Source organism: Egretta garzetta, unplaced genomic scaffold (genome assembly GCF_000687185.1).
Source record: "Egretta garzetta isolate BGI_Z169 unplaced genomic scaffold, ASM68718v1 scaffold325, whole genome shotgun sequence".
In the NCBI taxonomy this organism is placed as follows: domain Eukaryota; kingdom Metazoa; phylum Chordata; class Aves; order Pelecaniformes; family Ardeidae; genus Egretta; species Egretta garzetta.
This window is the reverse complement of record NW_009259833.1, coordinates 1,396,483-1,415,275: the sequence shown is the minus strand read 5'-3', so window position 1 is coordinate 1,415,275 and position 18,793 is coordinate 1,396,483. Positions and strand designations below refer to the sequence as shown.

At 41.5% G+C, this 18,793-nt stretch overlaps 1 protein-coding gene across 1 annotated transcript in view; it reads right to left on the bottom strand.

Annotated features, from left to right (window-relative positions):
• The window catches only part of MSRA (methionine sulfoxide reductase A), a 290,729-nt gene that overhangs the window by 91,357 nt on the left and 180,579 nt on the right, over window positions 1-18,793 (bottom strand). Inside the window, 1 exon segment of the mRNA XM_035895416.1 lies at window positions 10,505-10,611. Coding sequence (XP_035751309.1) covers window positions 10,505-10,611 — 107 coding nt within the window.

Sequence of the window (18,793 nt, the reverse complement as noted above, 5' to 3'; positions counted from 1 at the left end):
TACTAGCTTATGACGTGCCTTTTGGTGTAAAAGAGTTTTTCTTCTATGAACACCTCAAATAAATACACTTCCTTCAAAAATTGAAAAAGACGTGGTTTAACGGAGTCACCTAAAAATACCCACAGCAAAGGGGAAAGGAGCAGCCAGAATGGAAATATATTAACCTCAATAAGCCATAGGAAGCGGATGGCTTGAGGAAAGGTCAGGATCAAAACCTACAGAGCAAAAAGTCCTGGGGGCTGGGACTACTGTGTCACTGAATATGATTTCTCCATCCTTGATGACCCTTTCTGCAGAGCACACACCTACATGGTCCTGCAGTAGGAGGTATCTTAGGATGTTTTGGGCAGCAGGAAGAGGGAATATGTTTTGTCCACCTTGATACTGGGCAGTTAGATTTACTTTTAGACCCTGTGACTAAATGGCATGTAATAAAGGTCAGCGAGAAAAAAAATACAAGTTTATCTTAGTCTGCAAGGATAAAGAGAAGATAAGATTTTTCAGAAACATAGCCCTGAGGAAGAAAGTGGAAAATATGAAGATTGGCAAAAATGTGGAGCTAGGAAGAGAGGGATGTGGGGCAAAGTCAAATGGTAGAAGATCCTGGAAAGCGAAAGAGCCAGGAAATCATGTGGGGAGGAAACAAACAACAACTAAAGGCTGAAATAAACTTGGGAGTGGGAAAATGAAGAGAGGAAGGCAGAAGAACTGATTTTTCTACATCAGCTCAATGGAGAGCTGTAATGTGGGCTTTGCTTGTCAGCATTGCGTGGTGTGAATGCAGACATCCATCTCGCTGGTACTTCACCAGCTCGGCTCATAAGCCCTGCAGCATACGATGACAAAATCACTAGCTACAGAACCACTGAATAACATCAGTCGAAGTCATGGAAGCAGAGATTCCTGAACTGAAATTTTTGTAAAATCGAACTGAACTCAGGCAAATCCCATCCCTCCATGACCTCAGACAGACCCCAATATTTACGGAGAGCAGCATCTGCCCAGCATGTTTCCTCCTTTGTGTTTCACAGCAGCGTTTAACAAAATATCTTCATGTATTCCTAAGTACAAATGATTTATATACATGATTTATATATATATACATATATAATGGCTTAAACCCATTGATACACCATTGAGAAAATACTTATGTTGGTATCTGTTGTTACCCCATGCTTTCTGGGGAATGGCAGATATGCATTAACACAAAGAGAAATGTCCTGGGTTTTCCTGGCTGGGTTGGTTTTAATGTCTGCAATCCTACAAAGCTGTAGCACAAGACTGATAATATTAGCTGGTGGTATTGCCCATCAACCAAAAAGCCCATTCTGACCTCTTCCTGCAATCTAGCTCTTACTGAAATCAGTAGAATCATAGAATCACAGAATGTTTTGGGTGGGAAGGGACCCCTAGAGGTCACCCAGCCCAACCCCCCTGCAGGAGCAGGGACACCTTGAACCACATCAGGTTGCTCACAGCCCCGTCCAACCTGGCCTGGAATGTTCCTAGGGATGGGGCCTCCACCCCCTCTCTGGGCAACCCCTGCCAGGGTTTCACCACCCTCATTGTAGGGAATTTCTTCCTTAGATCCAGTCTAAACCTACCCTGTTTTAGTTTAAAACCATCCCCCCTTGTCCTGTCACAGCTGGCCCTGCTAAAAAGATTGTCCCTGTAGACATCCTGGATCTAAAAGAAAAAAAAAAAAAGTATACAAGTGATCTGTGGAAGTCAATAAAGGAGAAAAAGATCTTTGTTGCAAAAAGATCACAAGATTAAAACAGACATGACAACGTTGGTTGCTAAAGCATGGTCTGATTTTTCTTTCCAGGAAGCATTGACTTGTTTTCCCAAAAGCTGAGAGCTATATTTGGCTGAGTGGCATACTTCAAACAGAAAATAATACACAGAATTCTCTGACAATTCTTTGGGGAACAAAAATGCTGAAATTAAAGAAACTCCTGGGCCAAATTTTTATCTCAATTGCATTTCTGCTAATCCAAAGTAATTCCATTGGTTCTGATTGTGTTGCTCTGGATTTGCAGCTGTACGGCTGATTTGCATTGGGTCCTGCGAGAAAATCTTGAGTTATTTAAGCAAACGTTAAGATCAGTTGGAAAGCAACCTCATCAGGGCATGACAATTGTCGACACACGCTGTAGTACATCCAGTTATCAAATTGGTTTAACCGGAGTGCTGAAGCAGACACTCCTATATCCTTATTTAGATACCCAAGCAGCATATTTTATGAATGTTGAGTGTCTGTCATTTCCATGTGTGAACATTGTGGAGCTCAGAACTTTTTGAAGTGTCATTGTGTTCTTACATGTGACTTGAAAAGCCCCATTTCAGATAAATTTTTGGCTTTATATTTTAGAGTTGGATAAACAGTGGAAAAGCATTCCATGAGCACTTCCTTGAATTCTGCCTTAGGCATGCTTTTGTCACTGAGAAAACTTGAGGTTTCAATAGCGTTCTTTGGATCCCACGGCTTTGCACTAAGGATAAGCAAACTGTTTGGATAGCAGAAGCAATGCTCTCAGACTTCACCATGCTCGTTAAAAATGCATGTGTCATTTTAAAAAAAAAAAAAAAGGCTTTTTGTTTCATTTTTTAATTTGTATGGAAACTATAAACCAAGCCAACCCCTCTCCCCCTCTCCAGATCAATGCAGAGAGTCCCACTACAAGCCTTATCTTTCATCTTGACATAAGTGAATTCAAAGGCCAGAGCAGGGTGTGTCTTAATGGACACAACATTCTCAACACGTCTTGAGGCTCAACACATCTCTGGATGATTTCTCAGGTTTATGTTTCCTGGAAATTTTTGCTTAAATCAGTTTTAAGGGTTACATTTAACCCAAAGACAACAAGATATGACACAGAATAGCAACAGCTAATCATAACCATCTTTCTTTTGACCTTCTAGACTATTTTATCATGTCCTCCCCATAACTAATCTCTTAGTTAAACTAAGCTCCTCGAGAGTTTCCTTAAGAGAAGGAACTATATCCTGTTCCCTGTAAATCACTGTGTACACTTCAACCATCCTTATTAATATCATTATCAAATTGATGCTCCTGATATTTAATATGCATGTAAAACTTTTAGAGTGCTACAACGGATGCATAATCAAGATGAAGAAATTCAAAAGCCTGAACCAGAAGCCCTTCAGAATGATCCTAGGTGCCATTGAGCCTCGTGGGAACACATTTACATGGTGATGTAAAAGTATTTAGCTTCAGCGTGTTGGTATCACTACTGACTCCAGTATGTTGCCCTACCACTGGTATGACCTAGGGCCCACAGGAGGTCTGTGCCCAGCTGGAGTGGCAGCGAGGGCAGATAGGGTAGGGCATCTCAGATGGCACTAGACTCCTGTAGGCAAGTCAACTCAGTCCTCTAAATCTTCATCTTCTGGATCAGCATGGAGATCTGCCCTGGAGACTGAGAATTCATCTGCCTATGTATATGAAATCTTGATGTCTAGACAAATTTAGGGTGTTTTTACATTACTGGCAAGGTGAGCAGAGCAAGCAATACAAAGCAGGATATGTTTTATTTACAACCCATTCTTGGAGTCAAATCTATTTGATATTTACATTAGTTTATTGTAGGGCAATTTCTAATATTAGTTTAAATGTCCTATATAAGCGTTAGCTTGAAGCACTGGCTTCATATTCACAGTACAATAACGCAAATGGCTTCTTTGCTGAACTCCATGACCTCCCAGATGAAAAAATGATTGTAAAATAGAAAGTATGGTTTCATAATGTTGTTCATAGTTCTAACTTCAAATGCATGATTAGCTGTATTTGCAACAGTCAAAGGGCTAAGTGAAATGCCTGGCCTTTGATCAAATGAACAGCATATATGCGGAATCGAAAGCTAAAAAATAAAAATCTTTCCTTCTTCAGCATTGATAAAAGCAAGCAACATGTGCTGTTGCTGCATCCAGGGGAACAGAAATCATATGCAGTTGGTAGGATGCTGCACTCAGCATAGCATGGTGGCACTTCTCCTCCACCTCAGTGAATTTTGAGAGGTGTCCTTAGTCCTCCTGTGCTTTCCAGGGATGCTCATTTCTGTTTTCATATGGACATATACATCCTATACATTTCATTGTTTCAAAATAAAGTCATCTTGGTGGTGATATTAAGATGTTTTTCCTCCCGCAAAGTGAGATGTGATTCTGCAGCACAGAAATGTAGGAAAATTTATTAAGAAAGAAAAGTCAGATGGACACTTCTGGTAACCTTGGGTTCTGGACACTTTCAAGACACATCTGGACAGGGTGCTGGGCCATCTTGTCCAGACTGTTCTCTTGCCTAGAAAGGTTGGACCAGATGATCCTTGAGGGGGATCCCTTCCAACCTGGGATTCTATGATTCTATGAGATAAACAATAACCATAGTATGGAACGAACTCTGATGTTGTGTGTCATGGCTGCAAAGAAAACCATAGCGCGCTGACCATGTCTACCATAACAGAATTCCTTATCAAAAAGGTAGGAAAAAAATAGACACAGTAGAGAACCATAAAACTTTAGAAATTGAACATAGAGATGCATTTCAGCATAAATTCAACAAAGAAAGCACAAGTGGGTTGTTAATCAGTGCTGACACTAGGACAGGTCATCTCACAGATGTATTTATTCTAAGAAACTCAAACAAGCCAAGCACAGTATCATAGGTTCATGCCATCAAAGCTTTTACCTTGTTGCCACTGTCATCAAGAAATGCGTGTATTAGTTCTGAGCTACCTTTCTGCTGCAAGACGACAACATTTTCTTGGAGTGACAAACAAGTCAAATTTTCTGCAGTTTAAGGTAATATGAAAAGAGTTAGCAACTGTTCACACAAAACCTCCTCATCTGTAGCTGAATGCAGCTTTCTCAGAGAGGGATGAACATAAAAAGGGTATCTCTGTAGCACAGACGAGTGATTACAAAATAAATAGTGGCTTGGCTTATCAGATCCGGTTTGCTTATTTTCATAAGAACTACCACCATCAATCAGGAATCAAGTAGCTACTATTCACATCAGAGTGAAGCAAAGATAATTCGATATGTAAAGCTCCGAGATAGACATAATTTGAAGAGGAGTAAGCAGGTGTGGGTTTTTTATCGACTCTATTGTATTGCTTTAATAATAACTACCTACCTTTTAAAAGAGCCATTTAACTTTCCCCAGCCAAAACACACGTGAAAAACTGTCTCCCCACCAAAGCGTGTTCTAAACTCACACAGCACGTAACGTAAAACCACAGCTGAATGTTGTAAATTCGCTCCACAAGGCGTTCCTTCGTGCAATCAAAAGCTCAGAGCTGGCGATCCCGTAGGTCTGTAAACAGCCTTTCCTCCAGCCTTGACAAACACAAGCCTGACCGCTTAATTTCCTTGCAGATTCCTGCTCCAAGGCTCATTGCGCTGGGCAAGGCAACTCCAGCTTTTAAACCTCTCCTCTTTTCTATGTTAACAAATATAAAGCTCTTGGGTTTGCAGCTGAGGGTTTTGCTGGTTGGTTCCCACATCATCCCACAACAAGAGCATGAGAGCTTCATGATACCTGGTAGGCTGCTGAGCTGCAGAGACCGTTGCCTCCTGTGCTGGCCAGTACTAATTCACTGTTTCCCTTATTCCGCAGAATTTATACTAAATTTTAATTTTTAAATTTAATCTATTCATCTCTACTTACAATACTTCCTGAACTTCTTAAACATATGTTCAGGCCCCAAAGCAAACAATTAGCATTCCTTCTTGCTTTCTTTTTTTTTGCCATTGTAACTCTGGCTTCGGTGCAGTTATTGTTTTATTTGATTTGTTTTCTCAAACTGGTGACCAGCTGGTTTAGATTGCAGAGAGGATTTCTATCAGCATCACAACCTACTCCTGCAGAGAAACTTTCCAAGATTATACCCTCACAGTCCAAATCATAAAACCGACGTATTACATTACTCCTAGCAAAGCTCCATCTATTTCATAGAATCACAGAATGTTTTGGGTTGGAAGGGACCTTTAGAGGTCACCCAGTCCAACCCCCCTGCAGGGAGCAGGGACATCTTTAACCAGATCAGGTTCATGATACCTGGTAGGCTGCTGAGCTGCAGAGACCGTTGCCTCCTGTGCTGGCCAGTACTAATTCACTGTTTCCCTTATTCCGCAGAATTTATACTAAATTTTAATTTTTAAATTTAATCTATTCATCTCTACTTACAATACTTCCTGAACTTCTTAAACATATGTTCAGGCCCCAAAGCAAACAATTAGCATTCCTTCTTGCTTTCTTTTTTTTTGCCATTGTAACTCTGGCTTCGGTGCAGTTATTGTTTTATTTGATTTGTTTTCTCAAACTGGTGACCAGCTGGTTTAGATTGCAGAGAGGATTTCTATCAGCATCACAACCTACTCCTGCAGAGAAACTTTCCAAGATTATACCCTCACAGTCCAAATCATAAAACCGACGTATTACATTACTCCTAGCAAAGCTCCATCTATTTCATAGAATCACAGAATGTTTTGGGTTGGAAGGGACCTTTAGAGGTCACCCAGTCCAACCCCCCTGCAGGGAGCAGGGACATCTTTAACCAGATCAGGTTGCTCACAGCCCCATCCAACCCGGTCTTGAATGAATTTCTACGCAAAAAGAAAAGCAAAGTTACTTCTGTACTTCCTCTACATTTCCTAAATGTTCAGTAAAAAACCCCTTCATTCCAGTTCTCTGGACTTTAGTAAAGGCCCCATTTTTATTGTCTTTATAAAATCTCAACATTTCTGTACTGCTGTCTCGTTGAGCCCTTATAGCTCTCTCCAGATCTCAACGAAAAGAGCAAATGGCAGCAACTCTCCCCATCAACTTCTCTTGGCTATAATAAATCAGAAGCTCATTACCTGCTTATCACCCAGCACCTCTTTCAAGAGCTCAAGACTCAGTTCATTCATATTTGTTCACAGAGAGGCCCTTCAGTTGCTTTATGGAAAGGTCTTCTGCCAAATATTTCCTTTTGTAATGCAGTAATAGACCTGCATTTTGCTCTCTGTGCACAGTGTTCGTTGTTAGTGCTACATGAGGATGCGGAGACGAGATGGCGGCATTTTGGGGGATGCTACTTTCATATAAGCCAGACACGGAGAGGAGGGACTCGGTGTATTCTTGGAGCCTGAAAACCCACTGTTAGTGCTTGACAGAACAAATGCAGGCTTCCGATTCAGAAAAAATAAATACAAACGTCTTGCCACCCCTGATTTCACTATCTGGATTATTGCCTAGATAATTCATCTGAAAACCAAACCCAGCCGAGCAACTGCCTTGAAAATTGAGTAACCTCAGGTTCAACTGTATTAAAAAACTTCAGCTTCAGGCAAAACTGATGGAACAGCTCATTCGCAGTACTTTCACCAAGCCCTGGCCCTCATTTTATGTTTTTCTGATTACGCTTACATTGTGTTACAATTTACCAGCAGCACTATTGTATTATAATATATATTACCGCTAGCCGACTCTGACTGTATGCATTCAGCTTCATCAACAGCTAAAGACGTGTGGCTCGATGCATATTCATCACTGTTTTGCCATTTCTCAGCTGTTAAAACAGCTGCATGAATCAGCAACAAGTTTCACAACTTAAAATAGACGTAACCTTACAGGATACTCGGGCACAATGCGCATTACGGTTCTCGCGCGTAGACTGGTAGGAGTTAGGGATGCGGTGCACTTAACGATGGTATTTCTCCACTCAAGCAGAGCGCTACCCTAAAGGTGTAAGCGACATTAACGGTTCGGTTTGGAGCAAAAGTGTGCTTTTGCAATCAATCTCCTGGTCATTGTCACTTATCCTGCTTTGGTTCACTTCACAGAGTGATCTTGGAGTGAATGAACCCGATTCCTTTCGATGGAACTAAACCCGAAACGCACCACTGACTTCCATCTGCTAGTGGCACATGGTTCAGAGGACCGAACTACAGCTACTGGAAAGCAAACCCTCTTGAAATGCATGCAGCATGTTCTGGGTCCTCAGTACAGACTGTTCTGTTCTGCAGACCTGCTCCTCTTGGCCCACACCGCTTGCTAAATTTAGACAGAGCTGAACATGGCTATCTGGCTTCTAGAGAGGAGCTAGCACTTTGGGTTGGCCTGTCATGGAGCCAGGAATTCATGATATAAACCTCAGGGTTGGATGGTTTGTGTCCTGTTTCCCTTACGTTGACAATCATATCTGGCTTTATGAAAAAAAAAAGAAAACCCCAAACATCTAGCAAGTACATAATTTTCTGTCTGGAGGACATTCTTAGCTCTCTTCCAGGGCCTCAGCTCAAATAGACATCTAAGAGCACACACTCAATTATTCAGTCAACAAGCAAATAAACTACCTTGTCTTTTATTCATTGCTGTGCCAAAAACCTGCAGAGTCACTCATACCTGTTCCAGTACTTCTAATATTTGCTAGTCCTTCCCCTGTTTGGGGTATGCACCACTGCTTATCATGGGAAAATCAAGTGTTACACCATCCCCACGTGGGTTTATCTTTCATGATCAGGTGCATAGATACGCATGCGTCACTGCCACAAGAGCTTGGTATTTATTTCAAATGAGTGCAGTAAGAAGGAAAGTGGTTGTATTACATTCACATTAAAATAATGCAATGCAAAACACTGAATATGAAACGGGATTCCTGAACATCTTGTTTGCTCAGTATGTTTCCAGTACAACCATTCTACTGCTACTGCAATGCCACGGTAGATAACATTGTAGGTTTTGTTGTTGGTAATACGTAGAAACCACATCTCCTCTAGGAATTTCAGTACATATTTGCAGTGTTTCCTTAGCTGGCAACACAGTCCCTTCCTTCCCCTTACTTCAGCGCAAAACCAAACTCTACATGTGATCACTTACAGAGTTCTGCCTAATTATATAAATGTACTAATTATACACACTTTTCAAATGGTGATAGACTTCAAAGTAGGTAAATTTTAAATTGTGCCATTAAGGAAATCTATTTGATGATGGAAATTCCTGTAATATCATATTGCAATCTTCTACATCGTAATTTTGCTTTCAAGTCAGTCTTAATTAAATGACAAATAACAGCAGAGAATAATAGAGTTGGGAAAGCAAACTGAAAGCCGTAATATTTACAGCGTGATATTGGTCAGCAGATGTTAACAAAAAGGATCAAAAACAGTTCGGAAAAGCAGTGGATCTAAGGTAAACAATGAGTAGAAAGAAGTTCCACACGATAAATATGAATACCGAACCTTCAGAAACCACTCGGTTACCAAAGATAAACACCTGCAGGCCCGACTTATCCCCATGTGCTCAGCTACTCCTGAGAAAATATGTGTGTCATTGAACACTTAATTTACATGCACAGTTGTCACACTGCTAAGAACGACTTGCAAATTAGTTACTTGCAGTTCGGAGCATCTCTTTGCATGCAAAATAACGCCAACTGCACGTACAAACCAGCCCTACAGCGCACACGTAGCTCAGGCCACCAATGCCATACGTTTATGAAAACCAAACGGCCACTTCAGCACCTTTTTGTACCTTGGTTCATGCTTCTGACAGATAACACCCTCACTTTTCCAAACAGAGCTCTTTAACGTTAGACGTTCACCACAAACCCTAGTTCTTCAACATAACTCTTTAGACAAGTCACAGGACAAGTGAATGCATGAACGCTGATATTCTTTTAGCACTGCTTAATAGTTACTCTGTCTATTGTCCTGATGTCCTAGGCGAGGAGTTTATTTCCTGCAAGTTCTAAGAATTTCTATAGCTCTGCTGTAGAATCTGGATCTTGCATTTCCAAGCCCAACAGGCAGATCAGACAGCGATTGCAATGCAGCAACACCCCAGGACACCAATCCCTCTGCCTTTAGTTAAATAATAGCTTCTGTGGCGGGGGAGAGACAGAATCTATCTCCACTGAAAAATAGGACTGTGTACAGAAAGGGAAATGGTCGATCTTCTCTCACACAAATTTGAGTGTCAAAACAAATAGGCTTACCAAGTCACGGGCTGTCACATTTAATCAAAGATGTTTATGGAACAGCTTGATAGAAGCATCTCATAAGCAAGAGGTGGGTGATCCTGAGTTACCAAGCTCAAATATTGATCAGGACTTTCTCCCAGCATTCAAGAACTCCTGGGTCTGAGATTTTGGCTACACCCTTCAGAGTATGGGGTCCAGATACGCTTGAATAGTTTCAAAATCACAGACCTTTGCTCTGGTGCACCCACATGAAAAATCTCTAGACGAAATTAAAACTATCTCTGCACAAGTAACTATTTTTCTTTCTGCATAGTTATAAAATGACTCCCATACAAAAAAAAAATCATAAAAGTTGGAATTTTAAAGCAGAAACGATGCAAGTTCAGTATTGGAATGAGGAGCTCTAATAGCAACACAGAGACAATGCACAGCACAAGAAGTGATTTTGTGCTAATGGGTGATGTCTTTGACCTCCACTCACACGTGAAGCAACTCCATGCCCTGCCTGGTGTTACCTTTTGATATTCTTCCTTAGATCTCAAGGCAGCTTCCATCTGTTCCTGAGAAAACGTGTAGATGGCCGAGCGATACTGTGTGCCAAAGTCATTACCTTGTCGCATTCCTGGGGAGAGAGAAAACACAGCACACCATGAGGATCATCCTCCCTGCCTGCCTGAGCTGCAAGCACGAAATTCAACAGACCTAAATTTAGGATGGCCCATACACCTGGATTAGCACGGTCTCTTACGTGCATACTCAGTAGGTATTTTTAGGAAGTCCAAGTCTTTCTTTGGTTAAATAGTCCTGAAGAGATTCGACTCTGATATCTCCTTCTAAATGACATGCAAATGAAATGTGAGCATTTTACATCTTAGTACACGACACAGTAGTCAAATACAGATGTAAAACCTTAAATAATCAAGCTGCAGCTACTGTAATCAAGGTACTCTTAAAATATTTATTTTGAAGCATGCAAGTGGCTACAAAAAAGTTTATTTTACCAAGTGCTTAAACTTTTTTTTGTGCTGGATGAGTACATCTTAATGGGAGAAGCGTTCAAACTACCCTTGGATATAACTTGCTGTTCTCCTCTATTCACAAAGCAATGTTCTTGCTAAAAGACTAGCACGCAGGTATTGCTGAATTAACTCTGAAGTTATCAATTCCTACCATCATCACCACTAGTTATGGAGAGAAGGAACGACTAAGGAATGACTCTTACAAATCTGAGCTCCAAAGAGGACTCCGAGAGACAATTATGCCAAGGAGAGGGTTTGCAGAAAGTCCGTCTGCGTTAGTTCTGTTACAGAGCGAGTAACGCTTAGGAACAGCAACCCTCTCCCAATTTTTTTGAGTTTGGGAGAAGTACAAAGCAAAGGTATATATGTAATCTCTACAAAATTCTATTTGCAACCTATGTGCGGATAATATGAATGGCCAAAGTATATAATACTGCTTCTATCTATCAATAGGAAAACAAAACCCCAGTTATACATACTCGATAACTCCTTGAAATTATATCATAAATGAGTAATTTTGGTACAAAGATCAGCCCCTTTACTGCTTACATACGTAATCCCTTCAAAAGACCAGTTGTATGCAGTTGCTCGTGTACGAATTTCCAAAATACGAGATGGATTCTACCTACAGAACTATAAAATAATGGGCCAAAGCAGAGGGAAGTTTGCTGTCCCCTTGGGTGATGAGCCCAGATATGGTTTGGCATTCTGCAGTCCTAGGCAGCCACGCTGGCCAAAGGCATTGCTGCCTCTCATCGCTATCCATTCCCGTTCCCTCAGGCAGCAATACCATAAGCCAGCTTTCCTGGGGATCATTCCATGAAGTCAAACAACAGCCTTAGAGAGGAGCTTTAGCATTGAGAATGATCTGGAGGTGCGGTTTTGCAACTGCAATTGCTGTTTTGCACTTTCTGTCTTTTGTAACCTTGCTCCCAATTTTGCATTCTAGAACTCTTCTCAGTGGTGCCCAGCACCAGGACAAGGGGCCATGGGCACAAACTGAAGCAGAAGAGGTTCCAGTTGAATATGAGGAAGAACTTTGTTACTGTGAGGGTGCCCGAGCCCTGGCCCAGGCTGCCCAGGGGGGCTGTGGAGTCTCCTTCTCTTGAGACCTTATCACCCTCTACAACTGCCTGAGAGGAGGCTGTAGCGAGGTGGGGGTCGGCCTCTTCTCCCTGGTAACAGATGATAGGATGAGGGGGAATGGTTTGAAGCTGCGCCAGGGCAGGTTTAGGTTGGACATTAGGAAAAACTTCTTCACCAAAAGGGTTGTCAGGCTCTGGAATGGGCTGCCCAGGGAGGTGGTGGAGTCCCCATCCCTGGAGGTATTTAAAAGAAGGGCAAACGAGGTGCTTAGGGACATGGTTTAGTGGTGGGATGGCAGGGGTAGGTTAAAGGTTGGGCTTGGTGATCTTAAAGGTCTTTTCCAACCAAAGTGATTCTATGATTCTATATTCAACCCCCGCCTGGATGCTGTCCTGTGCCCCCTGCTCTGGGTGAGCCTGCTTGAGCAGGGGGCTGGCACTGGGTGAGCTCCCGAGGTCCCTTCCAACCCTTGACATTCTGTGATTCTGTGATTCTGTGAACAGAACTTTTTGGTTTGCTATAATAAAATGTATTAATTTTGAGTTTGATGTTGTATACGAAGTTGGGTGAGTGAAAAAGCTGGAGTTTCTGAAGCCAACTCGAAGAAGCAGCCTCCTCCCAAATGCCTTCAACCCAGGACAAATTGGAAAGCATCAGGATTTGCCTTTTGCCTGCCACCAGACTACTGAAGCCCCTTTGAAGATTACCATCAACTCTCAGGACTATGGAGATGAAATGGAAAAAAAAAACCCTGCATATCCTGATACCCTCCTAGCAAAGGGCAGAGGGTAGAGAAAAAGCCTGTGATACTGGGGGGAAAAAGATGCTATCAACATAATAATACTCATTAAAACATGGTAACTTTTGTCCCTCTTGTACCTTCCAAGGAAACAGAAAAATAGTTTAAAGGGCAGTACAATAAACAAATGAAATACAGCTGAAATATTTATGAACTAAAAGATGCAGAAACGTTTTCAGAGATGCATTTGGACAGAAAGTCCATTCAGTGACCAACAGTATACAAAAATGAATGTGATTCCAAAAAATGTTATGCAGTTTTCTGATGATTTGGGTTACTTCTTAACTGCTGGAACGTTACGTTATTACACTTAAGAACAACAACCACCTTCTTCATCAATACTTAATAGTGTGGTCCGCAGGGCAGAGAATATTTTGCTCATTTCTTTGCGAGTTATTTTAGGGTGTTAAGGAGCTCTTGTAAAGCCAGTGCTACTGAATAATTAGGCATAAAATGAATACAGGCCAGTAAAGCATAAGTTTTGCCAGGACATGTTAATGCTGATTGATGTCTGAGCTTAAGCATTAGCATGCTACAAATCTATTTATTGCTTAACAAACTACTTAACAACCAACTGGGGAGTAGATTACAAAAATCTCTATAAAGGGAGGATCACCATATAGTATGCCAGTTTCTAGCACGCACTCCGAGAGTACGAGTTCCGCATGAGCTCGTGTGCACGGTGTTCTGCGTGGGAAGAGAAACAAGATTATTTAATGGAGGCCCCGTCCCTGGGAACATTCCAGGCCAGGTTGGACGGGGCTGTGAGCAACCTGATCTGATTAAAGGTGTCCCTGCTCCTGCAGGGGGGTTGGACTGGGTGACCTCTAGGGGTGCCTTCCAACCCAAACCATTCTATTATTCTATGATTCTATGAATATATGCACACGCCACCGTTACATAGCAATAGGGAAACGGTCAGTTTAGTTAATTTAATGAAGAGAAGGTTAAGAGGAGAACTGACTCTGACTTACAAATATGCATGTAGAGAAGCAACCTGAGAAATAAGGCTCTTTCGTCTTGCCAAAGTCACTTAACTACGTAGAGCCAAACCAAAGTATACAAAATCCGGATGGGAAATAAGGCAATGTTCAAATAGTTTCGTCTTGCCAAAGTCACTTAACTACGTAGAGCAATTGAAAACCAAAGTATACAAAATCTGGATGGGAAATAAGGCAATGTTCAAATAGCGAAGAGCATTTCTCACTGGAACAACACACCTAAAGCCACATCCCTTTCCTGAGGGCTTCACATCAAGGATATACATTTTCCCCAAAGATATACCAAAGCTCAGAGAGCTGTCAAGGTCAGTGATGAAATGATAAAGTTGAGGAGGGGGTCAGACTACGATAATAACGGCCCCTCCTAGCACTCAGGTGTTGGCTCGCTCTGTTAAACCATCCACAAGCTAAGAAGAAGACTGAGCAGGTATTGTAAGTGTTACCCCAAAGTGTAGCTTTAATGTGATCAATCATCTAAGCTAAAATGTCATTTATTTTTACTTGTTACCTAAATTAATTTGTACCTAAACCTCCTGCAATGAGTAGCTAATACATTATCTAAGCCACAAAGGCAATGAGACAATAAAATAAATTTCACGTGTACAGACGTAATCAATTGCCACTGTTGCTTGTGTTATTCGTAATGTACCTCATGTGTACAAACTTACTTCTCAAGGGTCCATCACGGCTTTTTTTAAAACCCTCTGGCAAGTCTTACTTGTTGAGATTCACTAACTCAATGAGTAGCAAACAAGGCAAGAAATTCAATTTACTAAACAGCTGTGGTAGGAAGACTGAGCTTAACAATCTTCATCTGAAAGAAAGTATAATAAATCAAAAACGATCTCTGCCTGGCTATCTAAAAATTCCACAATGTCCACTGTAGTTAACTTCCCTTCCGTTTCTGAAATGTCTGTCCTATTTTGTCTATCATGCCATTCTGCCTCTCTCTGTTAACACAGCCCCGCAGTTATACACATTAGGCTTGAAAAGAATGCAAAAATCTATGTAATTAATTTAATAAAGACGGTGAACGTATTGGAAGATATGGCGCACTGCTAAATCAAAAGCCGTTCTTACAAGGGATCATCAACATTGCTGCCGTTGATTCTAGCTACACTGGGTGTACATTAGACTCCAAAAAAGTTTTCTGCTGAGACAACGAACCAACCGCTGATCTTCTGTGCACCAAAATGGTTCCACTGACATCAATAAATTTGTTCAAAGTTTATAATAATACAACTAAACCCACAAATAATCTCCACAGGCTTCAAGGCATTCACCTTGCCTACAAGGTCCCAGGTAATTAAACAGGACTTAAACCACATTTATTAAACACCCTTCAAAACCGGTATCTATTACAAACTATAATCAGACATTATAAAAACATAGATTTAGAAGTACTTTGAATGACCACCATTTTTGTTACATTTTCATAGAAAAATGAGCAAAGCTCTTGACATTATGGTTTGGATGGATTAAAGCAATATTTATTATCTCTAATGGATGCATTTCAGGATCAGATTCCCTGTAAAAATTCTCTACAAAGAATTTCATCAGAATAAGACATTTGCACTTGAGAAGGAGAAAGTTCTTTTTATCACCTGTGCCAAACTCCATTTTAAGAGATGGATGTGACTTTGCTTTAATTCCAGATCAAACCAGTGAATCAGGTCTGTCTAAATCTTCAGTACTGGAAGAAGGAATAATCCTACAGAACATCAGCTGCACATCTCAAGGAGCTGGATCTCCGAGGCAGGGAAATGCTGATTGCCTACAACTGTTCTTCTGCAAAATGTCTTAAAGTCACTCTCCGTGCAAAGCCTACCAATTCAGGGATAGAATTCAGGGTAAAGCCAGGAGATAACTCTTTCCTCAAGGATATAATATATGGGGGAATCTGGCAGTAGGGTCTGAACCTCCTTTTCATTCTAGGCTGAGATGATAACCAGGTTGCTTAGTAAAGATGTCAACAAAATGTATTAACACCAAGGAGTGAGGTCTCCGATTGGAAGGAAGACCTTCACCAACTCTTTCAGAAACTTTGCAATGATAGAATGAAATAACTAAGAAAAAAACATTCTCTGCAGCCGTAACGACCAGTAGATACACCTTGAGTGATCTCAAGCCCATTTCTCTCCAACAGATAGTTCAAGGAAAAGCTTCCAGAGGCCTGAAAGCAGAACGTCATCTTACATGTAGCATCAGACCTGCTCCACTTTGGCACAAAGCACACCCAGAGGATTCGTTCCCAGTGTTGATCAAAATCTCTATAACTAGAGACAACCAGGCAGACTTCCAAGAGCTACTTGGTGTTCCTGCCATGTTGCAGAGGAAGCCAAAGCCTAGGTGATTTCCCTGGTCTGTATCTGGTATAAGAAGGTTCAGAGCAGAGGCAAGCCCTTGAGCTTCACATCAGGTCCTCCAGGATTTTGACACCAGAACCCCCTTGGCCAGCCCAGGGTTTGCAACATCACCTTGCTTCATCTGGCTGTACTTTAGTAATGTCAGTGGTGCAAGACAGTAACTGGCAAAAAGCCAAATATCCCTCTCCCTGACCAGGTGATCAGGAACACATCCAACAGGAACAAATAGTGCCTGGAGTCAAAAGGCTGGCACCTGCTGTTGATACTCGAGACGAAGAAAATCAGCTGCGACGTTGAGCAAAGCTGTAAAATCTCTTGTCGAAGTGATGTTTAGATAAAGAGGCTGAATTTAGAACTGATAGAAAAGCATAGAATTTGAACCTCCTGGCAAGATACAAAAATACATGGTTTTGCATATGGCTGTATGGTGCCAAAGAGTGCGCAGTGCCTGTGTGAGCACTGGCCAGTCCTTGTAAGCTCTTGTCTCTAGAGAACCAGCGAGGATGAGGGCATTTGGAGCTCTAAATCTGTTCAGGTCTCAAGCATGGATCATATTCAGGAATTTCTCTTTGGCTGACCAAAGCACCTCAGTGGTTCTCAGCCTGGACCACTCCAGAGAACACAGAATTTCCTTGCTGTGCCAGCAGAGACCAGAACACCAATTAATCAAAAAATGCCCTCAAGAGCTGAGCGCTTGCTCTGATTTAAATGAAGCAGGAATTTTTGGCCACAGGATGGCGGATGGAAAGGACAGGGAGCTGTGATGGTCTCCCACACACTGCAAAGGGAACCATTCCCAGGTTGAGATTGCCATGCAATACAAACACATTGCCACTGGGCAAAACTATTATTTGCCAAAATGTAGATAACAGTCAAATAAATGGCTCTTAAAAAGCCGTCTTACCAACACTGTGGTATCTTCTGATGCACCTGGGTAGGAAGGCCTTAGTTTTGGTCTCCTCCATATTCCCTGGCATCAAAGCAGTAAGTACTAGCTCTCCTGTGATTTGAATGATCAGAATATATGAAATCACCCCTGCTTCTATTCAGCTGGTCAGTGGTTTTTTCCTTTATAGTTTCTATACCTTGTCAAAACTACAGTGTCTTCTTGGCTGGGGCAAAGCGTTGCTCCATTAAAGGAGTTACACTGCTCTGGTGCTCGTTTGAGTTTCTCTTGAGCTGCACCTTAGGTGCGCCTGTACTCGGCTCTGGTGAGGCCGCACCTGGAATACTGGGTTCAGTTTCGGGCCCCTCACTTACAAGAAAGAAGTTGCATTGCTGGAACATGTCCAGAGCAGGGCAACAAAGCTGCGGAGGGGTCTGGAGCCCCAGGCTGCTGGGGAGCGGCTGGGGAAGCTGGGGGGGTTCAGCCTGGAGCAGAGGAGGCTGAGGGGAGCCCTCGGGGGATTTAACAGCCGGGCAGAGGCGGTGCTGAGGGCCAGGGTTTGGGGGTGGGATGGCAGGGTTAGGGGAACGCTTGGGCTGGGGGAGCTTAAAGGGCTTTGCCAACCTGAACGATTCTATGATTCTATTCTGATTCTAGGTGATTGTCCTTCCTGCCTAACTCCAGAGCATCTTGAAGTCAATAAGAAATAGGAATATCCACAGCCTTAATAAAGACATATATTTCCCAGTACTTTTTTTTTTTTGCTTTAGAAATGGAGAATTAATTTTAAACAAGCAGATTTGTTTCAAAACAGTGATTTTTTAATAAATTACCTATAGAAGGCTAAAGCAAAATATACTTTATTTATTTTATTGGCTAAATCAGGCTTTTTTTTTTTTTTTTGAAGACTCAACCCTCTAATGACTTGAAAGTAATACTTATACACCACTCCTTATCTTCTCTCCATTTAAAAATAATAAAAAAATGTAATGGCATCATTCGTCAACCTTGCTATTCTCAGAGGATCCCAAGCGTAATGGAGATAAATGACTGAGGTCTGTTAGACTCTTCTGTGCCACCCAGCGAAATTTTAAAGGGCAGTTCATAGCTCTTATTTTTATCATAATTTTTTCTGTGATTTATAGACTTTTCTGCAGCTGTCACTTATTTTCTTATACCCGCAGAAACCTGATATACTGATTGGTCATTTTCTTTTCCCCAATCAATCCTTGCTGAGTTAAGACTAATAAAACTCCTTCTTCCAGCTCATCATATAATTATTTAGTAAAAATCAATTGCACCATGTCACCCTGGCTTGATGTCATCACTCACTGTAATGATTACATCTATACAGCTTAAAAGTTGCCAGGGGAAAGTAAAACTCTTTATAGCATATGATTAAAGGAGAAAAATGTTAATAGAAAAGAAGTTAAGTTACAGTGCTGTAGGTTGAGAGTTCCTGATGATTTTCAAGGTGCTGGGATGCAGGAAGGGGAAATGAAATAGAAGAATTTCTTCAGAAGGTTACAATATGTTAATGAGCTTGTACATATTAATGAAAACTTTTACTGTCAATAGACCAAATGGTTTACAAAGCTTTCAATATACGTGGTTTTCGGTGTCAAGGAGGAAACTATAGTTTTAGTT